This window comes from Dendrobates tinctorius, unplaced genomic scaffold (assembly GCF_039654945.1).
Source record: "Dendrobates tinctorius isolate UK_male_01 unplaced genomic scaffold, ASM3965494v1 ptg000049l, whole genome shotgun sequence".
Classification (NCBI taxonomy): Eukaryota; Metazoa; Chordata; class Amphibia; order Anura; family Dendrobatidae; genus Dendrobates; species Dendrobates tinctorius.
The window spans coordinates 29,152,744-29,176,098 of NW_027361717.1; the positions used below are offsets into that span (position 1 = coordinate 29,152,744).

The 23,355-nt window shown below is 44.8% G+C and overlaps 1 protein-coding gene across 5 annotated transcripts in view; it reads left to right on the forward strand.

Annotated features, from left to right (window-relative positions):
- SLC16A14 (solute carrier family 16 member 14) overlaps positions 1-22,693 on the forward strand; it is a 77,850-nt gene extending 55,157 nt beyond the window's left edge. For 4 of the 5 annotated variants that reach the window (XM_073576619.1, XM_073576617.1, XM_073576620.1 and 1 more), the window contains 4 exons: positions 6,178-6,445; positions 7,394-7,537; positions 17,140-18,108; positions 20,713-22,693. In XM_073576619.1, the coding sequence (XP_073432720.1) occupies positions 6,178-6,445; positions 7,394-7,537; positions 17,140-18,108; positions 20,713-20,864 (1,533 nt within the window). In that variant the 3' untranslated portion in view covers positions 20,865-22,693. Of the gene's footprint in view, positions 1-6,177; positions 6,446-7,393; positions 7,538-17,139; positions 18,109-18,990; positions 19,096-20,712 lie in introns of all 5 variants that reach the window. The other variant, XM_073576621.1, reaches the window with a different exon arrangement.
- The last annotated feature ends 662 nt before the right edge of the window (positions 22,694-23,355 follow it).

Here is a 23,355-nt window from a genome sequence, read left to right on the forward strand (position 1 = left end):
AGGGGAGGCTGGTGACAGAGGAGTCTGTTCTATATACTGGTGAGAGGAGGCTGGTGACAGGGGAGGCTGTGCTGTATGCTGGTGAGAGGAGGCTGGTGACAGGGGAGGCTGCTGCTGTATACTGGTGAGAGAAGGCTGGTTACAGGGGAGGCTGTGCTGTATACTGGTGAGAGGAGGCTGGTGACAGGGGAGGCTGTGCTGTATACTGGTGAGAGGAGGCTGGTGACGGGAGGCTGTGCTGTATACTGGTAAGAGGAGGCTGGTGACGGGAGGCTGTGCTGTATACTGGTGAGAGGAGGCTGGTGACGGGAGGCTGTGCTGTATACTGATGAGAGGAGGCTGGTGACAGGGGAGGCTGTGCTGTATACTGGTGAGAGGAGGCTGGTGACGGGAGGCTGTGCTGTATACTGGTCAGAGGAGGCTGATTACAGGGGATGCTGCGCTGTATACTGGTGAGAGGAGGCTGGTTACAGGGGAGGCTGTGCTGTATACTGGTGAGAGGAGGCTGGTGACAGGGGAGGCTGTGCTGTATACTGGTGAGAGGCTGGTGACAGGTGAGGCTGTTCTATATACTGGTGAGAGGAGGCTGTTGACGGGATGCTGTGTTGTGTACTGGTGAGAGGAGGCTGGTGACAGGGGAGGCTGTGCTGTATACTGGTGAGAGGAGGCTGTTGACGGGATGCTGTGTTGTATACTAATGAGAGGAGGCTGGTTACAGGGGAGGCTGTGCTGTATACTGGTGAGAGGAGGCTGGTGACGGGATGCTGTGCTGTATAATGGTGTGAGGAGGCTGGTGACAGGGGAGGCTGTGCTGTATACTGGTGAGAGGAGGCTGTTGACGGGATGCTGTGCTGTATACTAGTGAGAGAAGGCTGGTTACAGAGGAGGCTGTGCTGTATACTTTTGAGGGGAGGCTGTGCTGTATACTGGTGAGAGGCTGGTGACAGGGGAGGCTGTTCTATATACTGGTGAGAGGAGGCTGCTGCTGTGTACTGGTGAGAGGAGGCTGGTGACAGGGGAGGCTGTGCTGTATACTGATGAGAGGAGGCTGGTGACGGGAGGCTGTGCTGTATACTTTTGAGGGGAGGCTGTGCTGTATACTGGTGAGAGGCTGGTGACAGGGGAGGCTGTTCTATATACTGGTGAGAGGAGGCTGGTGACGGGAGGCTGCTGCTGTGTACTGGTGAGAGGAGGCTGGTGACAGGGGAGGCTGTGCTGTATACTGGTGAGAGGAGGCTGGTGACAGGGGAGTCTGTTCTATATACTGGTGAGAGGAGGCTGGTGACAGGGGAGGCTGTGATGTATACTGGTGAGAGGAGGCTGGTGACGGGATGCTGTGCTGTATAATGATGAGAGGAGGCTGGTGACAGGGGAGGCTGTGCTGTATACTGGTGAGGGGAGGCTGTGCTGTATACTGGTGAGAGGCTGGTGACAGGGGTGGCTGTTCTATATACTAGTGAGAGGAAGCTGGTGACAGGGGAGGCTGCTGCTGTATACTGGTGAGAGGAGGCTGGTGACAGGGTAGGCTGTTCTATATACTGGTGAGAGGAGGCTGGTGACGGGAGGCTGTGCTGTGTACTGATGTGAGGGGGCTGGTGACAGGGGAGGCTGTTCTATATACTGGTGAGAGGAGGCTGGTGACAGAGGAGTCTGTTCTATATACTGGTGAGAGGAGGCTGGTGACAGGGGAGGCTGTGCTGTATGCTGGTGAGAGGAGGCTGGTGACAGGGGAGGCTGCTGCTGTATACTGGTGAGAGGAGGCTAGTGACAGGGGAGGCTGCTGCTGTATACTGGTGAGAGGAGGCTAGTGACAGGGGAGGCTGCTGCTGTATACTGGTGAGAGGAGGCTGGTGACAGGGGAGCCTGCTGCTGTATACTGGTGAGAGGAGGCTGGTGACAGGGGAGGCAGCTGCTGTATACTGGTGAGAGGAGGCTGGTGACGGGATTCTGTGCTGTATACTGGTGAGAGGAGGCTGGTGACAGGGGAGGCTGTGCTGTATACTGGTGAGAGGAGGCTGGTGACGGGATGCTGTGCTGTATACTGGTGAGAGAAGGCTGGTTACAGGGGAGGCTGTGCTGTATACTGGTGAGAGGAGGCTGGTGACAGGGGAGGCTGTGCTGTATACTGGTGAGGGGCGGCTGTGCTGTATACTGGAGAGAGGAGGCTGGTTACAGGGGAGGCTGTGCTGTATACTGGTGAGAGGAGGCTGATGACATGGGAGGCTGTGCTGTATACTGGTGAGGGGCGGCTGTGCTGTTTACTGGTGAGAGGAGGCTGGTGACGGGATGCTGTGCTGTATACTGGTGAGAGGAGGCTGGTGACGGGATGCTGTGCTGTATACTGGAGAGAGGAGGCTGGTTACAGGGGAGGCTGTGCTGTATACTGGTGAGAGAAGGCTGGTTACAGGGGAGGCTGTGCTGTATACTGGTGAGAGGAGGCTGGTGACAGGGGAGGCTGTGCTGTATACTGGTGAGGGGCGGCTGTGCTGTATACTGGAGAGAGGAGGCTGGTTACAGGGGAGGCTGTGCTGTATACTGGTGAGAGGAGGCTGATGACATGGGAGGCTGTGCTGTATACTGGTGAGGGGCGGCTGTGCTGTTTACTGGTGAGAGGAGGCTGGTGACGGGATGCTGTGCTGTATACTGGTGAGAGGAGGCTGGTGACGGGATGCTGTGCTGTATACTGGAGAGAGGAGGCTGGTTACAGGGGAGGCTGTGCTGTATACTGGTGAGGGGCTGCTGTGCTGTTTACTGGTGAGAGGAGGCTGGTTACAGGGGCGGCTGTGCTGTTTACTAGTGAGAGGAGGCTGGTTACAGGGGCGGCTGTGCTGTTTACTGGTGAGAGGAGGCTGGTTACAGGGGAGGCTGTGCTGTATACTGGTGAGGGGCGGCTGTGATGTATACTGGAGAGAGGAGGCTGGTTACAGGGGCGGCTGTGCTGTTTACTGGTGAGAGGAGGCTGGTGACGGGAGGCTGTGCTGTATACTGGTGAGAGGAGGCTGGTTACAGGGGAGCCTGTGTTGTATACTGGTGAGGGGCGGCTGTGCTGTATACTGGAGAGAGGAGGCTGGTTACAGGGGAGCCTGTGTTGTATACTGGTGAGCGGCGGCTGTGCTGTATACTGGTGAGAGGAGGCTGGTTACAGTGTAGGCTGTGTTGTATACTGGTGAAGGGCGGCTGTGCTGTATACTGGAGAGAGGAGGCTGGTGACGGGAGGCTGTGCTGTATACTGGTGAGAGGAGGCTGGTTACAGGGGAGCCTGTGTTGTATACTGGTGAGGGGCGGCTGTGCTGTATACTGGAGAGAGGAGGCTGGTTACAGGGGAGCCTGTGTTGTATACTGGTGAGCGGCGGCTGTGCTGTATACTGGTGAGAGGAGGCTGGTTACAGTGTAGGCTGTGTTGTATACTGGTGAAGGGCGGCTGTGCTGTATACTGGAGAGAGGAGGCTGGTTACAGGGGAGGCTGTGCTGTATACTGGAGAGAGGAGGCTGGTTACAGGGGAGGCTGTGCTGTATACTGGTGAGAGGAGGCTGGTTACAGGGGAGCCTGTGTTGTATACTGGTGAGGGGCGGCTGTGCTGTATACTGGAGAGAGGAGGCTGGTTACAGGGGAGCCTGTGTTGTATACTGGTGAGCGGCGGCTGTGCTGTATACTGGTGAGAGGAGGCTGGTTACAGTGTAGGCTGTGTTGTATACTGGTGAAGGGCGGCTGTGCTGTATACTGGAGAGAGGAGGCTGGTTACAGGGGAGGCTGTGCTGTATACTGGAGAGGAGGCTGGTTACAGGGGAGGCTGTGCTGTATACTGGTGAGAGGAGGCTGGTTACAGTGTAGGCTGTGTTGTATACTGGTGAAGGGCGGCTGTGCTGTATACTGGAGAGAGGAGGCTGGTGACGGGAGGCTGTGCTGTATACTGGTGAGAGGAGGCTGGTTACAGGGGAGCCTGTGTTGTATACTGGTGAGGGGCGGCTGTGCTGTATACTGGTGAGAGGAGGCTGTTTACAGTGTAGGCTGTGTTGTATACTGGTGAAGGGCGGCTGTGCTGTATACTGGAGAGAGGAGGCTGGTTACAGGGGAGGCTGTGCTGTATACTGGTGACTCAGCTTACCAATAAATGAGCAAACCGCTCGCTCATCAGGTGAAACAATCTTTTATGCAGCAAAATCAATGGTGCATCCTGTGTAAGCAGAATTCGCACTGCCGAGAACAACAGCAGCCTCTGCACGCTGTGCTACCTTTGACGGATCGCTCAGTGCTCATTGTTTACTGCTATCTGCGTGTGTTAACAGGCTATTAAGCTGACCATTGGTTAATGCATGGTTTTAATTTAATGCTGCCGATTGGTCCCCTTCAACAGAGCAATAGTGTATATGGGTGTTTGTATTGAATAAGTCCATTTCCACATTGAACTATGTACATCTTTTAATATATGTAGTAAAAGGGATACTGCCAATGCATGTTGGGTTCCTCCTATTTTGAAGAGCATTCACAAATGTTTCAGCACGTGACCGTGATCCCGCTTGAGGACATGGAATAGTCTTATCCAATCATTCCAAAACTGTGCCCTGACTGGATCACTACTCTTCCCTCATTCCTCTCTTGTACAGACCTAGTTACATTACTGCACACTGCAAAAAATTGTATACTGCTCCAATACAATGCCTATACAGAAAACAATCAGATTAAGGCTAGGGTCACACCACCGTATTTTCTCTGATCGGAGATCCGATTATGCTAATCACACTTTGATCATAGTGTCATCATAGCGTGAGTCGATCTTCTCAGATGATGAGAAGATGGGAAAGAAATTCTCCATCTTCTCCATTCTGTCAGTCCATGAAAATCGGACTGCACTCTGATGTCATTTGAGTGCAGTCCGATGGTTTCCACTGACTTAAGTGTGAGCTGAATATTGGATGCAAATCGGACTGTGTCCAAAGAAAAATTCGGACACGTGCCCGACCCCATAGAACGTGTGATCTGATGTTTTTGTTGGATCGCACTCTAACCGAAAATACGTTCGTCTGCACTAACCCTATATGTGTGGGTACTGTTTGTTGACATAACCAAAAAATGGAGTAGACTCTGCTCTGTCCTGTCAAAAAATAGTATCCAGATGTATGGTACATAGTTTTACAAAGGAAGTCAGTGATCTCAGGATAGATAGGCTTTCTGTTGTGTCCTGTTCTCTCGGTATCTCATATGGTTCTTTGAGCATGCACTTAAAAAGCCAGATATAAAAAGTGTAACCTCCCCTAAACAAACCGCTGACTGTAAGCAGGTAAAAATCTCTTGTTATGTAATATATCACAGGGCTGTGGAGTCGGTAAGCCAAACCTGCGACTCCGACTCCGACTCCTCAATTTCCCTTACACCGACTCTGACTCCAACTCCGACTCCGACTCCGACTCCCACACATATTGCTTATATTTAAGTGAAAAATTTCTTGTAGTACAATGTGAACCTCAGACATTTAATCATTTTTATGATCCAATAATCAAGATATTTAGATAGAACAGAATATATATTGGTGTACTACCCGGTTTTCATTCTTTTTGGTACAGATACGATATGGATAGACAGATATGGATAAATGGATATATAGATAGAGCAGATTTCTAATCTGCTTTTGCTATTGAAAACATTATCTATGAGCTCAAAAACCTTTCAGGTGATGCAGTTTTTTTAAAAAGATGATCAGCTTTTGCAGCTGAAAAACGTATCCTCAAAAAACACAGGAAAAATGCTGTGTGTGAATGTAGCCTTAGATCAGGAATATAACAGCCATTTATAGGACATTTCATAACTTTCCCAAACTCCTATGAAAAAATATTCAGCACATCCTGCATTGAACTACTGTACCCAATTTATTATATATTTTAGGAGTCGGAGTCGGTCCATTTTATACCGACTCCAACTCCGACTCCGACTCCACCAAAATGAGCACCGACTCCGACTCCAACTCCACGACTCCGACTCCGACTCCACAGCCCTGATATATCAGAGTCTGCATAAATATTAACATTGGTGATCAAGTATTTCCATCATATTTGTTTCTTTTTTTTGTTGTTGTTTGAGCTATCTTTGTTAGTTTTCCATTTCTGCAGCTTCTAAGTGGTTGATTTTCTGCTTGTTTTTGCTCCCGCAATGATCTTCTGATTTAATGTATTCTGACGTAGGTCAAGATGTGCAGTGAAGGAGCAAAAATGGAAAAAAAGATGGACGGGAAGATGAAAAGCAAAGTAGACAAGCCAAAATTGGACCCAAACATCGATGGGGGATGGGCGTGGATGGTTGTACTGTCCTCATTTCTTGTCCACCTTTTGGTAATGGGATCCCAGATGGCGCTCGGGATACTTAATATGGAATGGCTTGAAGAATTCGACCAAAGCAGAGGTCTGACAGCGTGGGTCAGCTCCCTGACAATGGGCATTACCCTGATTGTAGGTATGGAACTGCACAACTGGCTGAGGATGTAAAGCCTGACCTACCAAATGTGTGCTAGAAAAATCCGGACGCAGATCACAGATACGATAACCTTGGAAACAGACTACCCCACTGTATTCTGTTACCATGAAGACGTATAAGTTCTGCACCTGAACTATAGAGAAAACAAAACAATGGAAGAATTTTAAAGGGGATGCCTATTACTGGAAAAAGCCCAGCTTAATCAATTCAGGGCCCCCCCAAAAATTAATAAAATCTATACTCCCATCCAGCAGCAGCACCATTCGAACCTTGTCATTGTAGTGTAATGTGACCGCTGCATCCAATCAATGGCTGCTGATTGACTGCAGCATTCACGTGACACAACAATGCATTAAGCGAGTTTGCCTATATATTTTTTTTAATCAGGACTGGCCAATGTTTAGTGTAGTTAGGGCTAGCTAGCGACTCCTTACAAAGAAGGGCAGTGGTAGATATACTTTACGGAGTAAGAAAGTCATTCTCTTTTCCTATTAAGCTTATATATTGTACGGAAGTTGTTCGGGCTCACTGTAAGTTTTTTTCTCTGTATGATGAACATTGCCTTAGATTTCCAGCCTCAGACGTATGAATAAATAATGTACCCAAACAGTAATAGATGATGGCACTCACCAATTTGTGGAAAAATTGCATAGTATGCAATAGGACGGGAGAGCACCGGCAATCAACAGCGGGCTACAGACATTTTGTGTTTCTCTAGCCGTAGCTTGTACTCTCCTCACCTGATTTTTATTATTGCTTGCTATGAAACTATAAATAAGATTTTTCCACAATATGGCAAGTGGCGTCGTCTTCGCTTCTACGACTTGGGACTTTTTTTTCATGAGAGAGCACCGCTAATTGTTACGGTAGCTTTCTATGTGTATGGATTACACCTGAATACTTTTTCACTATGATTTTATATTCAAGGTCCCTTCATTGGCTTGTTCATTAACACTTGTGGATGTCGGAAAACTGCAATGATTGGCGGGTTCCTCACTTCTCTTGGTTGGGTGCTAAGCGCATTTGCCACCAATGTGCACGTTCTGTTCTTTACATTTGGAGTGACAGCTGGTAAGTAAAAGATTCATGTTGTCACACTGGTTGTAGGGATGTCATACACTGCTCATTAAAATTAGGCCGGGGTCACACTAACCGGCGCAAAATACGGTCCGTAGTTTACAGGCGTAATACGGATGAATGACCCCTAAACAGTGCTCCGTATGTCATCCGTAAGCAAGGTGTGGTTGCGTATTTTGCGCATGTCTGCATCCGTTTCTAATCCGTATGGCATCCGTATGCAATCCTTATGGCGAGATTTTCTCGCCGCCTTGCAAAATGGACATATAATGGAGCCCTATGACAGGGTTTATAACAGAAACGAAATAATAGATATAGACACATAGAATGCATATATATATATATATATATATAATATATACCCACAAGTCATTGAGATAAACATATATAAATATATATATTTATATTTCACAGAGTTCTTCATAGCAGAATAGCCGCTAATTAAATTGCCGGCTTCAATCAAATTCTTCCCCAACCCGACATGAAATGACACATGGTTTACATACAGTGAAAATATAAATGTGAAATATATATATGTTTGTCACAATGACGTGTATGTGTGTATATATATATATATATATATATATATATATATATATGTATTCTATGTGTCTATATCTATTCTTTCTTTCTTTATTAAACCTGTCAGTGTGAGTTTACTGTATCGCACACTGAATTGCCGGCTTTTCTAAAAGGCACCGGGTGCGTATTTCTCGCAAGTCACATGTGTGCTCAGTGTGTAATCCGTATTTTTTGCGCACCCATAGACTTGCCTTGGCGTATTATGGGCGTAGGCACGGACCATAGAATACGCCCGAGAAATATACGGCTGTTGGGAGCTGCCCCATAGAGAATCATTTGTCCGTGTGTAATGCGTGCTTTTAGCGCCTCTCACTCGTCCGTATTCCTCTCTAGTGTGACCCCGGCCTTAAGGGAACACTTGCACATCATGCTGTAACCTCCGGTCAGTTAAACGTGTGGGATATAATGCTGTCCAGTTAGGCCGGGTTCACACTTGCGTTTGGGTAGAGTGCGTAGGGCTGCGTACTTCCTCCCTTAAGCTCCGCGGACTTACGATCTTCTTCCCTTAAGCACCACCTACTTCCGCATGCGTCCTGCGTACCTATCTTTAACATTCGGTTCGCATGGACATGCGTTGTAGGCGGATGTGTCCGTATGCGTCGTTTTCTGTGCTGTCGGCCGGCACGTCAAAACGACGCATACGGATGCATCCAAATACAACGCATGTCCCTGCGTACCCAATGTTAAAGATAGGGAAGCAGGACGCATGCGGAAGTAGGCGGAGCTTAAGGGAAGAAGTATGCAGCCCTACGCATTCTACCCAAACGCAAGTGTGAACTTAGCCTTAGGAAGTATAAGCAATTGTGAATCAATTTCACCTGCTTTGGTGCAAATGAAAGTGACAACCAGTGCACTGGCGAGGAAATAAATATAAACTTCCCAAAGAGGGACAACCACTCTCTCCTTATCTTTCCCGACTAATTCTTCTCTATTTGTCACTACTGGTATCATTAGGCTCCACCTGCACCAAATTCAGGTTACACAAGTAGTCCAGCTACTGCCAGGGCATAGATACCCTAAGAGGACCACTAGTGTCCATAACAGTAGCCAAAGGGCCTGATGTCAGTCATATAGTGGAACCGGTGCTTACAGCCCAACACAGTGCAACTTGATTGGCATTCAAATACACAGATTGGGACCTGCTCCATTGTCACCCTGTTTTCGTCACAGGCAGGTTCGCACTGAGCACAGGTGACAGATGTGAAAGATTCTATAGAGGCAAGGTGAGCATTACACTGCCTTCAACATTATCCAGCATCTAGATTTGGCATTGTCAGTCCCACAAACATTCACTTGGTAGCAAACGTTACCCTGACTGCTGTTAGTTAGGCTCGTTTCACACTAGCGTTTTTTTGCGCTGCGTTTCTTGCGCACATCAAACGCATGACAAAAACGCATATAAACGCTTGTAAACGCCACTTCTTTTTGTCGCCTCATAGTGCGCGTTAAGCCAAAAAAACGCAGCGTTTATATGCGTTTTTAAGCGTTTTTCATGCGTTTGCATTATTTTTGTGCAAGAGTTAGTTTCAAAGGAGGAAAATTCTAGAAAAATTATTGCAACAGACAACACCAATGGAACATCAGGGGGCTTGTGTAATGGGAATTCTTTATATAGACCCTGTGTACAGCTGAATTCTTCGCATTTGCTGGCTTTTTCTATGGACAACATGGATATGCGCTGGAAGAGTTTTTACTTTAACTTGGATCTGGACATCAGGATGGCTCAGGCTTATGCAGTTGCTTGCCATCAACAAAGGAAGAGAGAGAGGCAGCGAAGACGGCAGCGTCGGCATTTGTGGATACATCCGATTGTTGAACTCCGGGAGAGCCGTGGAGCGTACCACACCCTCTACAGCGAGCTACAGGCAAACCCGAAGAAATTTACTGATTACTCACAGATGTCCCAACAAAGCTTCAGGGATTTACTTGCTCGTGTTGAACAATTCATCCAGAGACAGGACACGCAGCTCCGTCGTGCGATTCCTCTTGAGGAACGGCTCCTGGTCACTTTACGGTATGTAATAATGTTTAAAAACAATGCCTGCATAATTTTCTTTGTTCTGCCATGTACTATTCCATAGTATGCAGAATTCTTGGTCGGCAATGTACTAAATTCTTGTTTTCTTTTATGTTTTCAAATAACCATATACAGCAATATTATAACTTTCTTTATTTGTCTGTTTCTCAGATTCCTTGCGACTGGAGAGACCCTCTCTTCACTTCACTTTCAGTACCGGATTGGAATCTCCACCTTGTTGGGAATTGTTGCGGACACCTGCCGGTCTTTGTGGAACGTTCTTTGTGGAACATTCTTTATGCCCCTACCCACCGCTGAAAAGTGGATGGAAATTGCTGACAAATTCTGGACAATCTGCAATTTCCCAAACTGTTTGGGAGCTGTTGATGGGAAATACATCCGGATAATCAAACCCAAAAGAACAGGCTCGGAGTACTGTGACTACAAAAAGTACTTCTCTACAGTACTCATGGCCATTGCGGATGCAGACTGTAAGTTTGCAGCAGTGGACATTGGAGCATTTGGCCGTGGGAATGACTCCCAGGCTTTTAAGAACTCGGACATGGGCCGGAAGTTGTATGCAACCAATTTAATTTCCCCATGCCACGGCCTCTTCCCCACACCGAAGCTCCGCCACAGCCCTTTATAATGGTTGGGGATGAGGCTTTTCAAATGTGCACAAACCTGCTGAAACCCTACTCCAGCCGGGACTTGGACGACACAAAAAAAATCTTTAATTACAGGCTGACCAGAGCAAGAAGGACTGTAGAGTGTGCTTTTGGTATTCTTGTCTCCAGATGGCACATTCTCAGCACAGCCATTAGTCTGAAACTGTAAACAGTGGATGAGGTGGTGAAGGAGTGAGTGGTTCTACATAATTTTGGGATGGCTAAAGAGCACCCTAACTTTGAACTAGATGAACCTGCTACAAACCCATTGCCTGAATTCACTCAGCACCCTCTCAGGTCATCCGTTGAAGTTGGCCAAATGAAGGACCAATTTGCGGCCTACTTCATTTCAGATGTAGGACGGGTGGAATGGCAAGAGCAAATGGTGTAAAAAAAATTTATTGTGTGTATATGTTAATAAACCTGTCTTGATACTTGTACCGAGTGCACTGTCTTTTTACACTGCAATCCAATTATCAACTGTCCAAGTATTCTTGTGAATTCATGATGCTGTGTTTTGTGCATCATGAATTTACTATCACTCCTGAGTAGGTGACTATACATACACCCAATTTGTATGTCCTTTATCAACTCTAAAGTTTGTGTTCAGTTTTTAGCGACGGTGGATAATACAAATAATATTTGGGTCATATGAACTGAAGTTAAAAATTGTGAGTTGGGTATGCATTCGCATACGTCATTCTTTATGGGACAACTGACCATGTGACTATAAATATTATTTGTAGGATCACCGCCGTGCCTTGAGTTACAACTGAGATTGGACAGATAATAAAGTTTATACAACTTCTACAATCCCCAGGCCTAGTGTCATGGTGAAGTAAGGAAGCCCAAAATAAAGCATTCTGACTTCAGAATGTTATCACATCTGTCCAGGTAAATACACATATGAGTTAAACTGCAGCATCGCTACCATCTGCGTGAAATAGGATCAGACTGAAGCAACGATGCAGGTTAAAAATCATATGTGTATTCATCAGACCAGTTTTGATATATAGTTATTATGCTAGACCTGGGTATTGCACATTTGACGTGTATTTTACCCATCATTTCCTCAGTAAATTCAACACACACTGAATAGAGGATGTGGCTATTTACAAGGTATATCTAGAATTCCCCGGGCTGTTATCACAAAAAGGAGGATGGTAAAAACAGACCATCCTCAATTCAGTTTTTATAAGACCTGCCAAGGTGCCAATAGATATGCCTTGCACTCAACACCATCCTCTATTAAGTCTGTGCAATTTTAGCAAACTGAAGAGACTGGTGGTGAAAATACAAGTCACATATATTTGTTTTGTTGACAACACATATCTCCTTGAAACACACAAGAAACATGTGTCAGTAGTGGAGCTATGAGTGGTCAAATAAACAAAGTGTACGGCGTGGTGTGTGTACGGCGCAGTGTGTGGAGGCGGCGATAAAGACATTAATAAAACGTTATTATGGTAAACCATAGCTGCAAGTTTATTTTAAAGAGAAAAAAAATATTTTTTCCCTCGTTTGGGAGAACTAGGTAGCACGTTTGGGGTGTGCAGTGACGAGGAACGACTTACAGTGGACGAAGGTGTTCTAGGTGAAGGGGCGACAAAAGTGGTGGGGGAAGGGAGGTCAGTGATGGAAATGGAGGTAGACAAACTATGAGGAGAGGGGGTAGGAACAAGTTCTTTGACTTTTTTTTTGTCTCCTTACAGTAGCCTGCCTGGACCTCCTTGTGCCCAATGCCCGCCTTGAGTCTTGTGCACGCATAGAAGTTTGTTCAAATATGGAATGCGGGTCCCCCGTTTGCTGCAGTTGTGGCTGCTGTTGTTGCTGCAGCTGTTGTGGCTGCTGCTGCTCAGTGGTAGCGGTGGCAGTGCTCGTCCTTGCAGGAGGACTGGTGGCGTCAGTGCTGGTCCATGTTTGTGGAGCGGTGGAGGCAGGGCTACTACATGTAGGAGTGTTGGCAGGGCTGTTCCACGTTGGAGTAGTGGTCACAGTGCCAGTGCTCCAAGCAGGCGTGTGGGTGGTGGTGGTGCTCCAAACAGGAGCAGCGCTTGCCATGGTGGTGGCGGTGAGGTGACCAGCGGCACTCAGACTTGTGGTGCTGTAATGGTGGCTATCAAGGCTTTGCATAGAGGTGGTCATGCAGTGGTATGCAGCAGAAGTCGGTACTGTTGTGAAGCGAGTCAGTGGTGGCACAGGTGGGAATGACACCACTGACTGCTGCACATACCGATTCTGCTGCATAGCCTGCAAGTAAGCAGTGTTGCAGGCCTGCAGCACAGTCAGCTGTTGCTCAGGACTAAGGTGTTCCGCCATGCCCCGTTCAATTTTACTAAAGAAATGGTGCGCTGGTCTGTTGAGGTCAGCCTCCAGACGGTCAAGGCGCTGTGCGACAGAGTTGAAGCGGTGTTCCATTTGGTTACCTCTTTCCATGAGGGAAAAACCGCTTTCAACTCTGTCTGACAGCGACTTGAGGCTGGCATGAAAGGCCTCGTTCAAGTGCATGAACTCGGGCATGACAGACCTGTCCAAGGCCCTCTGCCACTGGCGGGTAGTGCCCGCATAACCAGTGGCAGAGACCTGGGACAGGGGAACACCTGATTGACCAGCTTCCTGGTCACCAGTTGTCCATGTTGCTGACCTGCAACGTGCTTCCTGGTTGTCGGATGGCTGGGATGGGTCCAATGACGTCCGCTGAAGGACCGCTCTAGGGACAGGTTGCAGGGTGCTGCTCCAGGTGCTGTGGAAAGAAAAGAAAAACATTACTATCATGCATTTACAAGACGCATCAGCTGTGGAATATAAAAGCATTGATTTTTAAAACCAACCCAAAGAAAATTAAAAAAATACTTACGCTCTGGTGGCAAGGACCGGTCTCAGGAACTCCAAATTGTGATGGTACCGGTATTTGGTTCTGGTCCTTGCCACTGAACTACTGTGAACCAGTCCCTCAGCACGAACTTCAGTGTTGAAGCGGTCCTTCATCGAGCACCATCGTGTTCTGAATTTGTTCACTGTTGTGAAAACAAAAAAAAAAATAAAATAATTAGTATGATGCAAGATATATTCAGCAATACAATACCCAAAGCATTCACTGTTGATCCTGATATTACGGTTGTGTTTACACATAGAATATATCTATGAGTGAACACAACTGTGACATCAGTACAAACACTCTATGCAGCACAATTCAGCAATACAATACCCAAAGCATTCACTGGTGATCCTGATATTACTGTTGTGTTTATCCATAGAATATATCTATGAGTAAACACAACTGTGACATCAGTCAAAACAGTCAATGCAGCACAATTCAGCAATACAATAACCAAAGCATTCACTGGTGATCCTGATATTACTGTTGTGTTTACAGACAGAATATATCTATCACTAAACACAACAGAATCAAGGTCAATAGTCACTGCGGCATCACAGAGCAGGTAAATACTTACGAAACGCCTTTTTGGAGGTTGCAGGGGCGCTGTCCCAGTAATCCATCAATGCTGCGGCCACCTCATTCCATAGCTTCTGGGTCACCACATTGTCCTTGTGCAGCTGGTCACGGCTGTCCCACAACGGGACACGCTCCTGGACAAGTTGTATGAGGTGTTCATTATCAAGGTAGACATCTTCATCCCGTTGTGGAACCTAGAAAAAAAAAACATTAGAGTCTTTGAATTTTGTGTGGAAAAAAAGTTTAAAAAAAACAGGAAAGAAGAATGATAGAAGATCAAAAAAAAATAAACATTGAAAATGATTTTATACTTACATTACGGGTCACCGCCGGGACTTGGCTTTGCTGCTCCTGCTCTTCAACCTCACTAGACGGGTCCGATGATGAGGACTGAAAAAAAGAATAAAAATTATTAGACATTTGTATTGGCAGCAGCTTTACTTTACCCAAAGGCACAAATATAATCACCTCACGCTCTGATTTTGCAACTTCCTCCCGGGATGGGGAATAATTTGATCCTGAAGAAGACATACTGCATGTAAAAAAAAATAAAAACCATTAGTACATAATAAACTTGACAAGACAGGCATACATTTAGATGAAGAATACTCACATGGCTGATGAAGCTCCAAAATTCAGTGTGGTTTTGCTGTCTGCTCTCCAGGCTGTCTGTAGAGTTGTGGTACAGTGCAGGCAGACACCTTCTTATCTAAAATCATCCCAAACAATGTTGCTTGTGTAGGGGGTGGTTTCTACCATTGTCTAGATATTGTTTACTCCAGAAAAGTATGGTGTGATAAGCGCTGACGTGCGCTGAGCAATGCGCTCGTCAGCGCACCCATAGACTGCGCAATTTTTGGGGTGTTGGGCAGAACAAAAAATGCAACATGTAGCGTCTGGCGCAACTGGGCACACACCTGGAAAAAACGCAGCGCACGATAATCGCTGATGAACGCTTACATGCGCTAAACCATGCGCACACATGTTAAATATAGGGGAGCCATGCGCAAGTGCATTATAGCGCGCAAGGCGCAGCGCTAGAAAATGCTAGTGTGAAACCAGCCTTACTGGAATGAAATCCTAAGATCCATTGTCCAACCTTACACTGGTGCAGTGTGCCCCAGGATTTCTCCAGGTGCAGTACAAAGTGTGTAGACATTTCCTGGAAGACAAAGGCATTGAGGCCACTGACTGTCCCTAATATTCCCATCCAATGGTGCCAATTGGTGTCACAGACTATGCTGTGGCTCACCAAAGCCCTGACCATAGTCTAGGAGGAGACTCTCCAGAAAACGGTCCACCGTCTCATCCAGAATGTGCCCAGACTGTGTTGAGAGTGCATAGAGGCACATGGGGGCCATGCCGACTACTGAGTCACATGAGTTGCCATGATAAAATTCACACAAATTGGATTCTCTGTGATTTCAGTTTTTATTTTTAATTTCAAAGATGAAGAGTTTGGATTCCATTAAATTACACCATTTATATCACTAAGGATTTTCAACTTGAATCCTTTGTTCAATAAGATCCGATTACTGATTTAAATGTTCCCTTGATTTGTTTCAGAAGATGGAAGATGCTTATTCATTGATCATAAGCCATCCTCGTGATAGTTTACGAAAGGGTTTTTTCTCCACACTTTTGCTATAACCTGTAGTGGCTAGAAAGAAAGTGGAGACAATTTTTAGAGTATGATAGCAAAGCCAAGTGTCTGCTTACTAAAGATGTTCTCACAGGTTTCTTCTAAGATCGAAATCATCATAGATCTGATCAAGGTTGAACTATTCTAGTTGGGTGTGGTAAAAAAAGAGAAGATTCTTATGCACCATTAGCGTATGTCTGTGCTTACCCTGTATAGCCTCTCAACAAGCCAGGAAACTAGATAATCTTCAAAAGAAACCAAGGCACCGGACTAACAATCTTTTTTGAAAAAAGAGCTTAAGTTTTATTCTATTCTTAGAAACCCATAACAACAGACATGCATGGCAACGTTTCCACAGTCGCTGGCCTTTTTCAAGCCAAAAATTCAGAAATAGAATACAATCTTAGTTCTCATGCAGACATCCGTGAAAATCAATAAACACAATATTCCCATCCATTTAAGGGGATAAAGAGGCAACAACAAGAACAATTAAAATATTAAATATTTTATTAGCCGTTTCACCTACCAGGCTTCTTCATAAGGGGGAATTAGGAATGTATATCCCCTAGAGATCTCTGAATGCTGCTGTAATCCATATTTATTAATTTGCCCTTTTGCTACTTTTTTAATGAAATACCCTTTGTTTAAAAGTTTCTTGGTAAATCTATTTTAATTATATTAATTAATAAAATATTTAATATTTCATTTTTCTTGTTGTTGCCTCTTTATCACTTTAAATGGATGGGGATATTGTGTTTATGGATATATTTGAGGTTAGACTATGCATTTTTGGGATTTTGGGATACAATACGTGAAAATCAGTCTGATCTTGGACCGCAATACACGGACTGTCCACAAGTCTCCCGACTGTAGCATGTCAGCCTCATATATTTCTATGACTGTCCCATTCAGGCCGGGAGGTCCGCTGCCAGTCCGAGCATTGCTGTCCAAGATCGACCGATTTGCACGGACGTCTAAATGAGCCCTTACTCTTTTGATTAAAACAATATCTGTCTTAATCAATTCCCCCCAAAGTGTTTTAATGGTAGGGCTGCGTGTGGTAGTCTAGTGAATGGGACCAAGCTTCTGTGTTAAAGGGTGGCTTTTTTTTATCTGAAGGACATGATTGAGTTAAAGATAATAAAGTACTAGAATTTAGTTTTGATGTTATGCCCAAATATCTATACAAGGAAAAGAATGTTGATTATACATTTTTTATCCCCTTTTTAGGTATTGGAAGTGGAATGGTATATCTACCGGCAGTGGTGATGGTGGGTCAGTATTTTCAAAAGCGCCGGGCTCTGGCACAAGGACTGAGTACCACAGGGACTGGGTTTGGGACGTTTCTTATCACTGTTCTCTTGAAGTACTTGTGTACTGAGTTTGGCTGGAGAAATGCCATGATAATTCAGGGAGCAGTCACCCTCAACCTGTGTGTATGTGGAGCGCTCATGAGGCCATTAGAATCAAGGGGGCAATGCAATGTGGAAAAGGCAAATCAAGAAAAGAAGGAAGCCTCGCTGCTAGATGCCATTGCTGTGAAACCCAATAATGCGCTGTACCCTGAAGAGGATGGGGGGGTGAGAACAGACACTGCAGGGTCATGGAGCAAGGAGGACGCAAGTAACGAGGTTGTCATAAAAGACATAAGTAGACTCGGAATCCTGAAGTCCTTGACGCGAATGACCGTGACTATGAGGGCCGGCTTCTGGATCTGGTACTCGAGTTACTTTGGGGCATCCTCTCTTTTCACTAACAAGGTGTTTGTAGCATTTGTCTTATGGGCCCTGCTGGCCTATTGCAGCTTTGTCATTCCTTTTATACACCTCCCTGAGATTGTAGAGCTATATGGTATGTCACAACAGAACAATATCTTTCCTCTGACCTCAATTATTGCTATTGTGCATATATTTGGAAAGATCATCTTAGGTTTTCTTGGAGACCTGTCCTGTGTCAGTGCCTGGAATGTCTTCATTGCTTCCAATTTTACTCTGGGTATCTGCATCCTTATTCTCCCTCTTATGCAAACATATGCCGCCCTGTCTGTGGTCTGTGCACTTATAGGATTCTCAAGTGGCTACTTCTCTCTCATGCCTGTTGTGACTGAAGATTTAGTGGGCATCAAACAACTAGCAAATGCCTATGGGATCATCATTTGTGCCAATGGGATATCTGCACTTTTGGGGCCTCCATTTGCAGGTAAATAACACTATACCTTTTTATATCTAAATTGAGGCTTGAAAGTTTGTGAACCCTTCAGCTTCAGAATTTTCCTTATTTCTGCATACATTTGACCTAAAACTTAGGGAATGCTAGAAGTGTTATTATTTATCAAGGGCTTTGTGCACACTGAGTTAAAGCTTTACTTTAGTAAATGTACCTAGCAAAGTTTGCTGTTACATCCCATCAAATGTAAAAGAATGTCCACAGTGGTCTTCAAGGGCCTACTTTTTCATGACATAAAAAAGTTCAACAAAATGCCTTTTTTAGTGAAACCCAATGGGAGATATCTTAAACTGACTGCCCATACGGTGAAATGCGTCAGCATGTCATCAGAGGTACACATCATGAAATCGTCTTGACGTAGAATACAGATGAAAGGTTACATGCAGATCTATAATTCTGCTGGGCATTAACAAATTGCACCAGATAATTGATTGGGTCTGTGAAAATGGAAGTGCAAAACTTCTTTTTTCTAAATGTAACGATTAAGGGTTATTCTCCATGGGAATCATCTAGTGTCCAAATAACATCACCAAATCAATGAAATGAGGAATGTACTGGATGCAGAGGCCGTTTCATAAGTCATAAGCTGCCAATTTTAAAGAGCTGGGAGCAAGAGACCTTCAGGACTGGGGCCCCTTCAGTGGCCAGCCGATGCACCCTGTGTGACCTCTTCATTGACCTTCAGGATTAGCAGGCAAACCCCCCTAAGGCCGATTCTCATCTTGTATGTACTAGCAGTCATACAATTTTTAAAGAACAATAACTGTTTTATATTACTTTTTTATATATAAAGCAATATTTTAGCATTTAGATTACGCAAAGTTGTTTAAAACAAGTTTTGACATTTTGTTCCAGAATCAAGCAGGCTTAGGGTTATCCCCTGTAAAGCCACCTATGGATATTGGCAAGAAAATACCTACAACGTGAACATGCTGTAAAAACTCCCTGTGTATGTGAGAGGTCAGCTGATTACTGCGATATGTAGAAAGACATTTTGCAAGGGATTGAGCTACTAACGCTATTAAGATATTATTTAGTAATACTGGGAACCAGTCAGCAATCTAGCTCCCGGTACGGCCTTTAATTAGAAGCTTTAGAAAAATGAAACCAGACTAAAAGAATGTGTTATAGTAAATCAAGGTCAGCTGCGAACTGCAGAGACAAGATGCCGTCGACCTGTTCCTCCCTGATCAACGCTTTATGGGCGAGCTATTATTATTGACGCACCGTATACAGTTGAAGCTAGAAGTTTACATACAGTATATAAAAAGACACATATGCATGTTTTTCTCAATATCTGACATGAAATCAGAATAAACCTCTTAATAAAAATGCCTTAAAACACATTCTCTTTCTGTCATTTTTCTGGCATTTGGCAAATATTAATAATTATGGTAGGGTGGCACATGTTAAGGAGCTGAAACTCCTAAACCCTTCATCCAATTTTAATGTGGATACCCTCATATGAAATGGTAATGTCTAGAACCAAAATTAGAAAAATGTTGTCTCTGTCCAAATATATATGGACCGAACTGTAAAACGGGAAAGGTTTATTTTGATTTCATGTCAGATATTGAGAAAAACATGCAAATGTGACTTTTTATATAGTGTATGTAAACTTCTGGTTTCAAGTGTCAGTGGGGTCACACTCGCCCGCAATTCAGCGTTCTTTGGATTCAGCTTAAGAGTGCATAGAGAAAACATAAAATAAGACATGTCACATCATAGAAAGTGACCAGTTTCTGCTCATGTTTTGCTCCTGCTGCTCCCCTGAATATAGTTTGTTTTTTTTAATTAACCCTATGTTTCCAGACATATGGACCTTTTTCATCTACTGCTAATTTTTATGGTCTTTACCAAGGGGGATGTACTCAAAGGGTAATAATACAGAGCAATAGGATTCCCCTATTATCCTTAAGTGAATCTCATAGACTCTCTGTTATGTGTGATACATCAAGTCTATAGAAAACCTCAATTTCTATTCGATATTGGATTTAGATCGCATTCTCTATGTGCTAGATGTAAGACAAACTCAGCAGACTTATTACATATGCTTTGGGCTTGCCCTAAACTAGAGCCCCTTTTGTTAGGGTGTACTGCTGGACATTATACATAGAATCTACCCAGTACAAATAGACACAACACCCTTGTTATGCCTATAGGGATGCGTTGAAGCTCTGACCATTTATGAATATGGTAAAACTGCAGTTTTACAAATGTTGTATATATGGCAAGGAATCACTCAATGTTGGATAACAAACCAGATTCCCACAATTCAAAAAATTAATAAATACAATTAACTGGTTGATTACTTTGGAAAGATAAATTTATTTAAAGAGAAATTTTATCACTAAATTTGAAAAACTATGGCCCTTTGGAGTGATGGATCTGGTGTGTAAAACCATCCACTGCACAGTGTATGGCTCATGCCACTTTAGTGTTACAAATATTCCCAAATTGGTTGACTCTTGGATGGTAATTGATTTAGAATCTGTTTCATTGTAATGCAATGTGAATTGGTGTGAAGGAATCCAGTAACTTACTGAATAAATGTAACATCTAATTTGTCTCCTATAGGCTGGATTTTTGACATCACGCAGAAATACGACTACTCGTTCTACGTGTGTGGCTTGCTCTACATGTTGGGAATTATCTGTTTGTTGCTGGAACCTTGCCTACAAACAAAGGAGAAAAGTAGTGAGAAACCTGTTGAGAACCATGATGTCTGAAAATGAAGGCAACCAGTATCATTTCCCAAAACAGACCTCATTGCCAGTAAATACTGCACCACGTGAAACAGGACAGCTGCGAGACCAACGCTCCTCATAGCTGTAGTTCTAGAAGGGCTGTGAAGCCACAAGTTGCCATATTGCGTCTTTTTGTGTGGACACCTTGTACCTTCTGACAGAGAGGACATTACAGATATATAATGTTCAGTGCACTTATAAACCGTGGCGGCTCATTCAGACAACGCTTACTATTATGCATATTCACAGTCTAAGCCAAACATAAAGCTGAAAGCTCCGTTCACAGGGCGATCACAGGGTCAGAGGACAATTGTGGGCATCTATGGTTAGGACATGTCCAGATGATACAATGTGGAGTGCAGAGAATTACTGTTTGTACCACATATTTTTATATGATAATGGACACTTTATTTTAAGATAATGCCTCACTTTACTCATTGGTGGTTATTATGAAGCTCCAACCGGATGCTATTACTGAGAGTGATTTCATAGAAGACGGATTGCAAGTTCTACTGTATCCAATAGAGAGAAGCACAAAGTGAAAATCATGTGAAGCGTAATTCCGCTTTTATAGCATAAATCTAATGAGTAGTTTGTTTTATTTATTTTGTATTGTCCTTTTCTCTGTTCACATAATTAGGTAAGGCTTCCACTGAAATCCTTGTTGCCCTTGGAAACGGACAGCGGTCTATCGCTGCATTGTTGTCAGGCATGTGACTTTAGAGATCTGTGTAAAACCGAATTCAGACATCCGTGAAACATGGTCAGCGTATAGACTTACTGCTGATCAACTGACCCGATTTTCAACTGCCTCATAGGCATATGTGAGTTAGAGTTTGGGTCGCTAGATCCGTGGCCAGTCCGTACATCATGGTCCATACACAGAACCATGCTTCACACAAGTCTGAATTCTGCCTGTATTTAAACCTCCACAATGCCCCCTGGTAATAAGAAGCCTAAGATATTTAACTTTGTATCAAAAGGGGGTTGGTTGTATCACTTTAAAGGGGTTATATACCTCAACAAAAGTTTTTTTTACAGATGTATTAAAAATATGAAATTAAGGCATACTCTCCTGCTGTAACCCCGTGGATCCTGCAATAACATCAATTTTTTAGGTCACCTGATCGCTCAGGCCTGTGATTAGCTGCAGCGGTCATTGGATCACATCCACATCGTTGGATTTGTCTCTGATGATGCACAATCCAGTCTTGTGGCCTGATCAGGATTTTTTTTTCCCTTCTTACTGAAAGTTTACAGAAAAAAAATATTGTTAAGGAACAAATAAGTTTCCCACACAAATGGTTTTTTAGAATGCACAAATTTTTCTTGTATATAATGTGCAATCTTTAAAGTAAGTGCAATCTATAAACTAAAGACAAGCAAAGAAGGGGAAGGAGTGACCAAAATGAGAGTAATTAGGAGGCAGGTAATGCAGTGAGGCCCAGGGATATAGACTGCAGACATTGGGGGTGAAGGCAAGTACAGATACCAAGAATATCACTAAAACCCACCCAGGGATGCCAAGTTGTCAGAAAGAGCTCCATTGAGTCTGATGACTTTTTTAACACATCTATGCCACCTGTATAGTTTTGTTGGGTCCGGACAACCCCGTTTGGTAAAGCAAAGTATTTACAAAGCGACTAAATTTGATATGTTACTTGATACTCTTTTATGTTGTAAAGTTTTGCGTAGCTGTTGAGTTTGTTTTTCCTCACTTTGTAAAGCGGTTACCTATCAGTTTTCCTGACATTCCTAATTATTGTTTAACAAGTATTGCAGAATAAAATAACAATTCTGGAGCATCTTCACTTTTTAGAAACATGTTTTTTTTTCTGTCATCTGGATGTTACCATTCCCCTAATGCCAGAGTCACACATCCGTGTGTCAGGGTGCAAGTATGAACTGTGATGTATGGACACTAGAGTTGAGCGATACCATCCGATACTTCAAAGTATCGTATCGGATGGTATCGGCCGATCTTTAAAAAAAGTATCGGTATCGCCGATTCCGATACCGGAAGTCCCATTCAAGTCTATGGGACTTCCGGTATCGGAATAAGAAAAACCCTTTCCTGCCCTTGTACAGCCTCTCTGGGGTCTGTACGGGCCTTTCGGGGGGCTGTGCCGGCCTGCCAGGGGGTCTGTGCAGGCTCCGGTGGTCTGTGCCGGCCTGCCGGTGGTCTGTGCAGGCTCCGGGGGGCTGTGCCGGCCTGCCGGGGGGCTGTGCCGGCCTGCCAGGGGGTCTGTGCAGGCTCCGGTGGTCTGTGCCGGCCTGCCGGTGGTCTGTGCAGGCTCCGGGGGGCTGTGCCGGCCTGCCGGGGGGCTGTGCCGGCCTGCCGGGGGGCTGTGCCGGCCTGCCGGTGGTCTGTGCAGGCTCCGGGGGTCTGTGCAGGCATCGTCCGATGGGACTACAAGTCCCATCTGGCGATGCCTGCTACCATGACAGTGATTGACACATTAGCCAATGATGG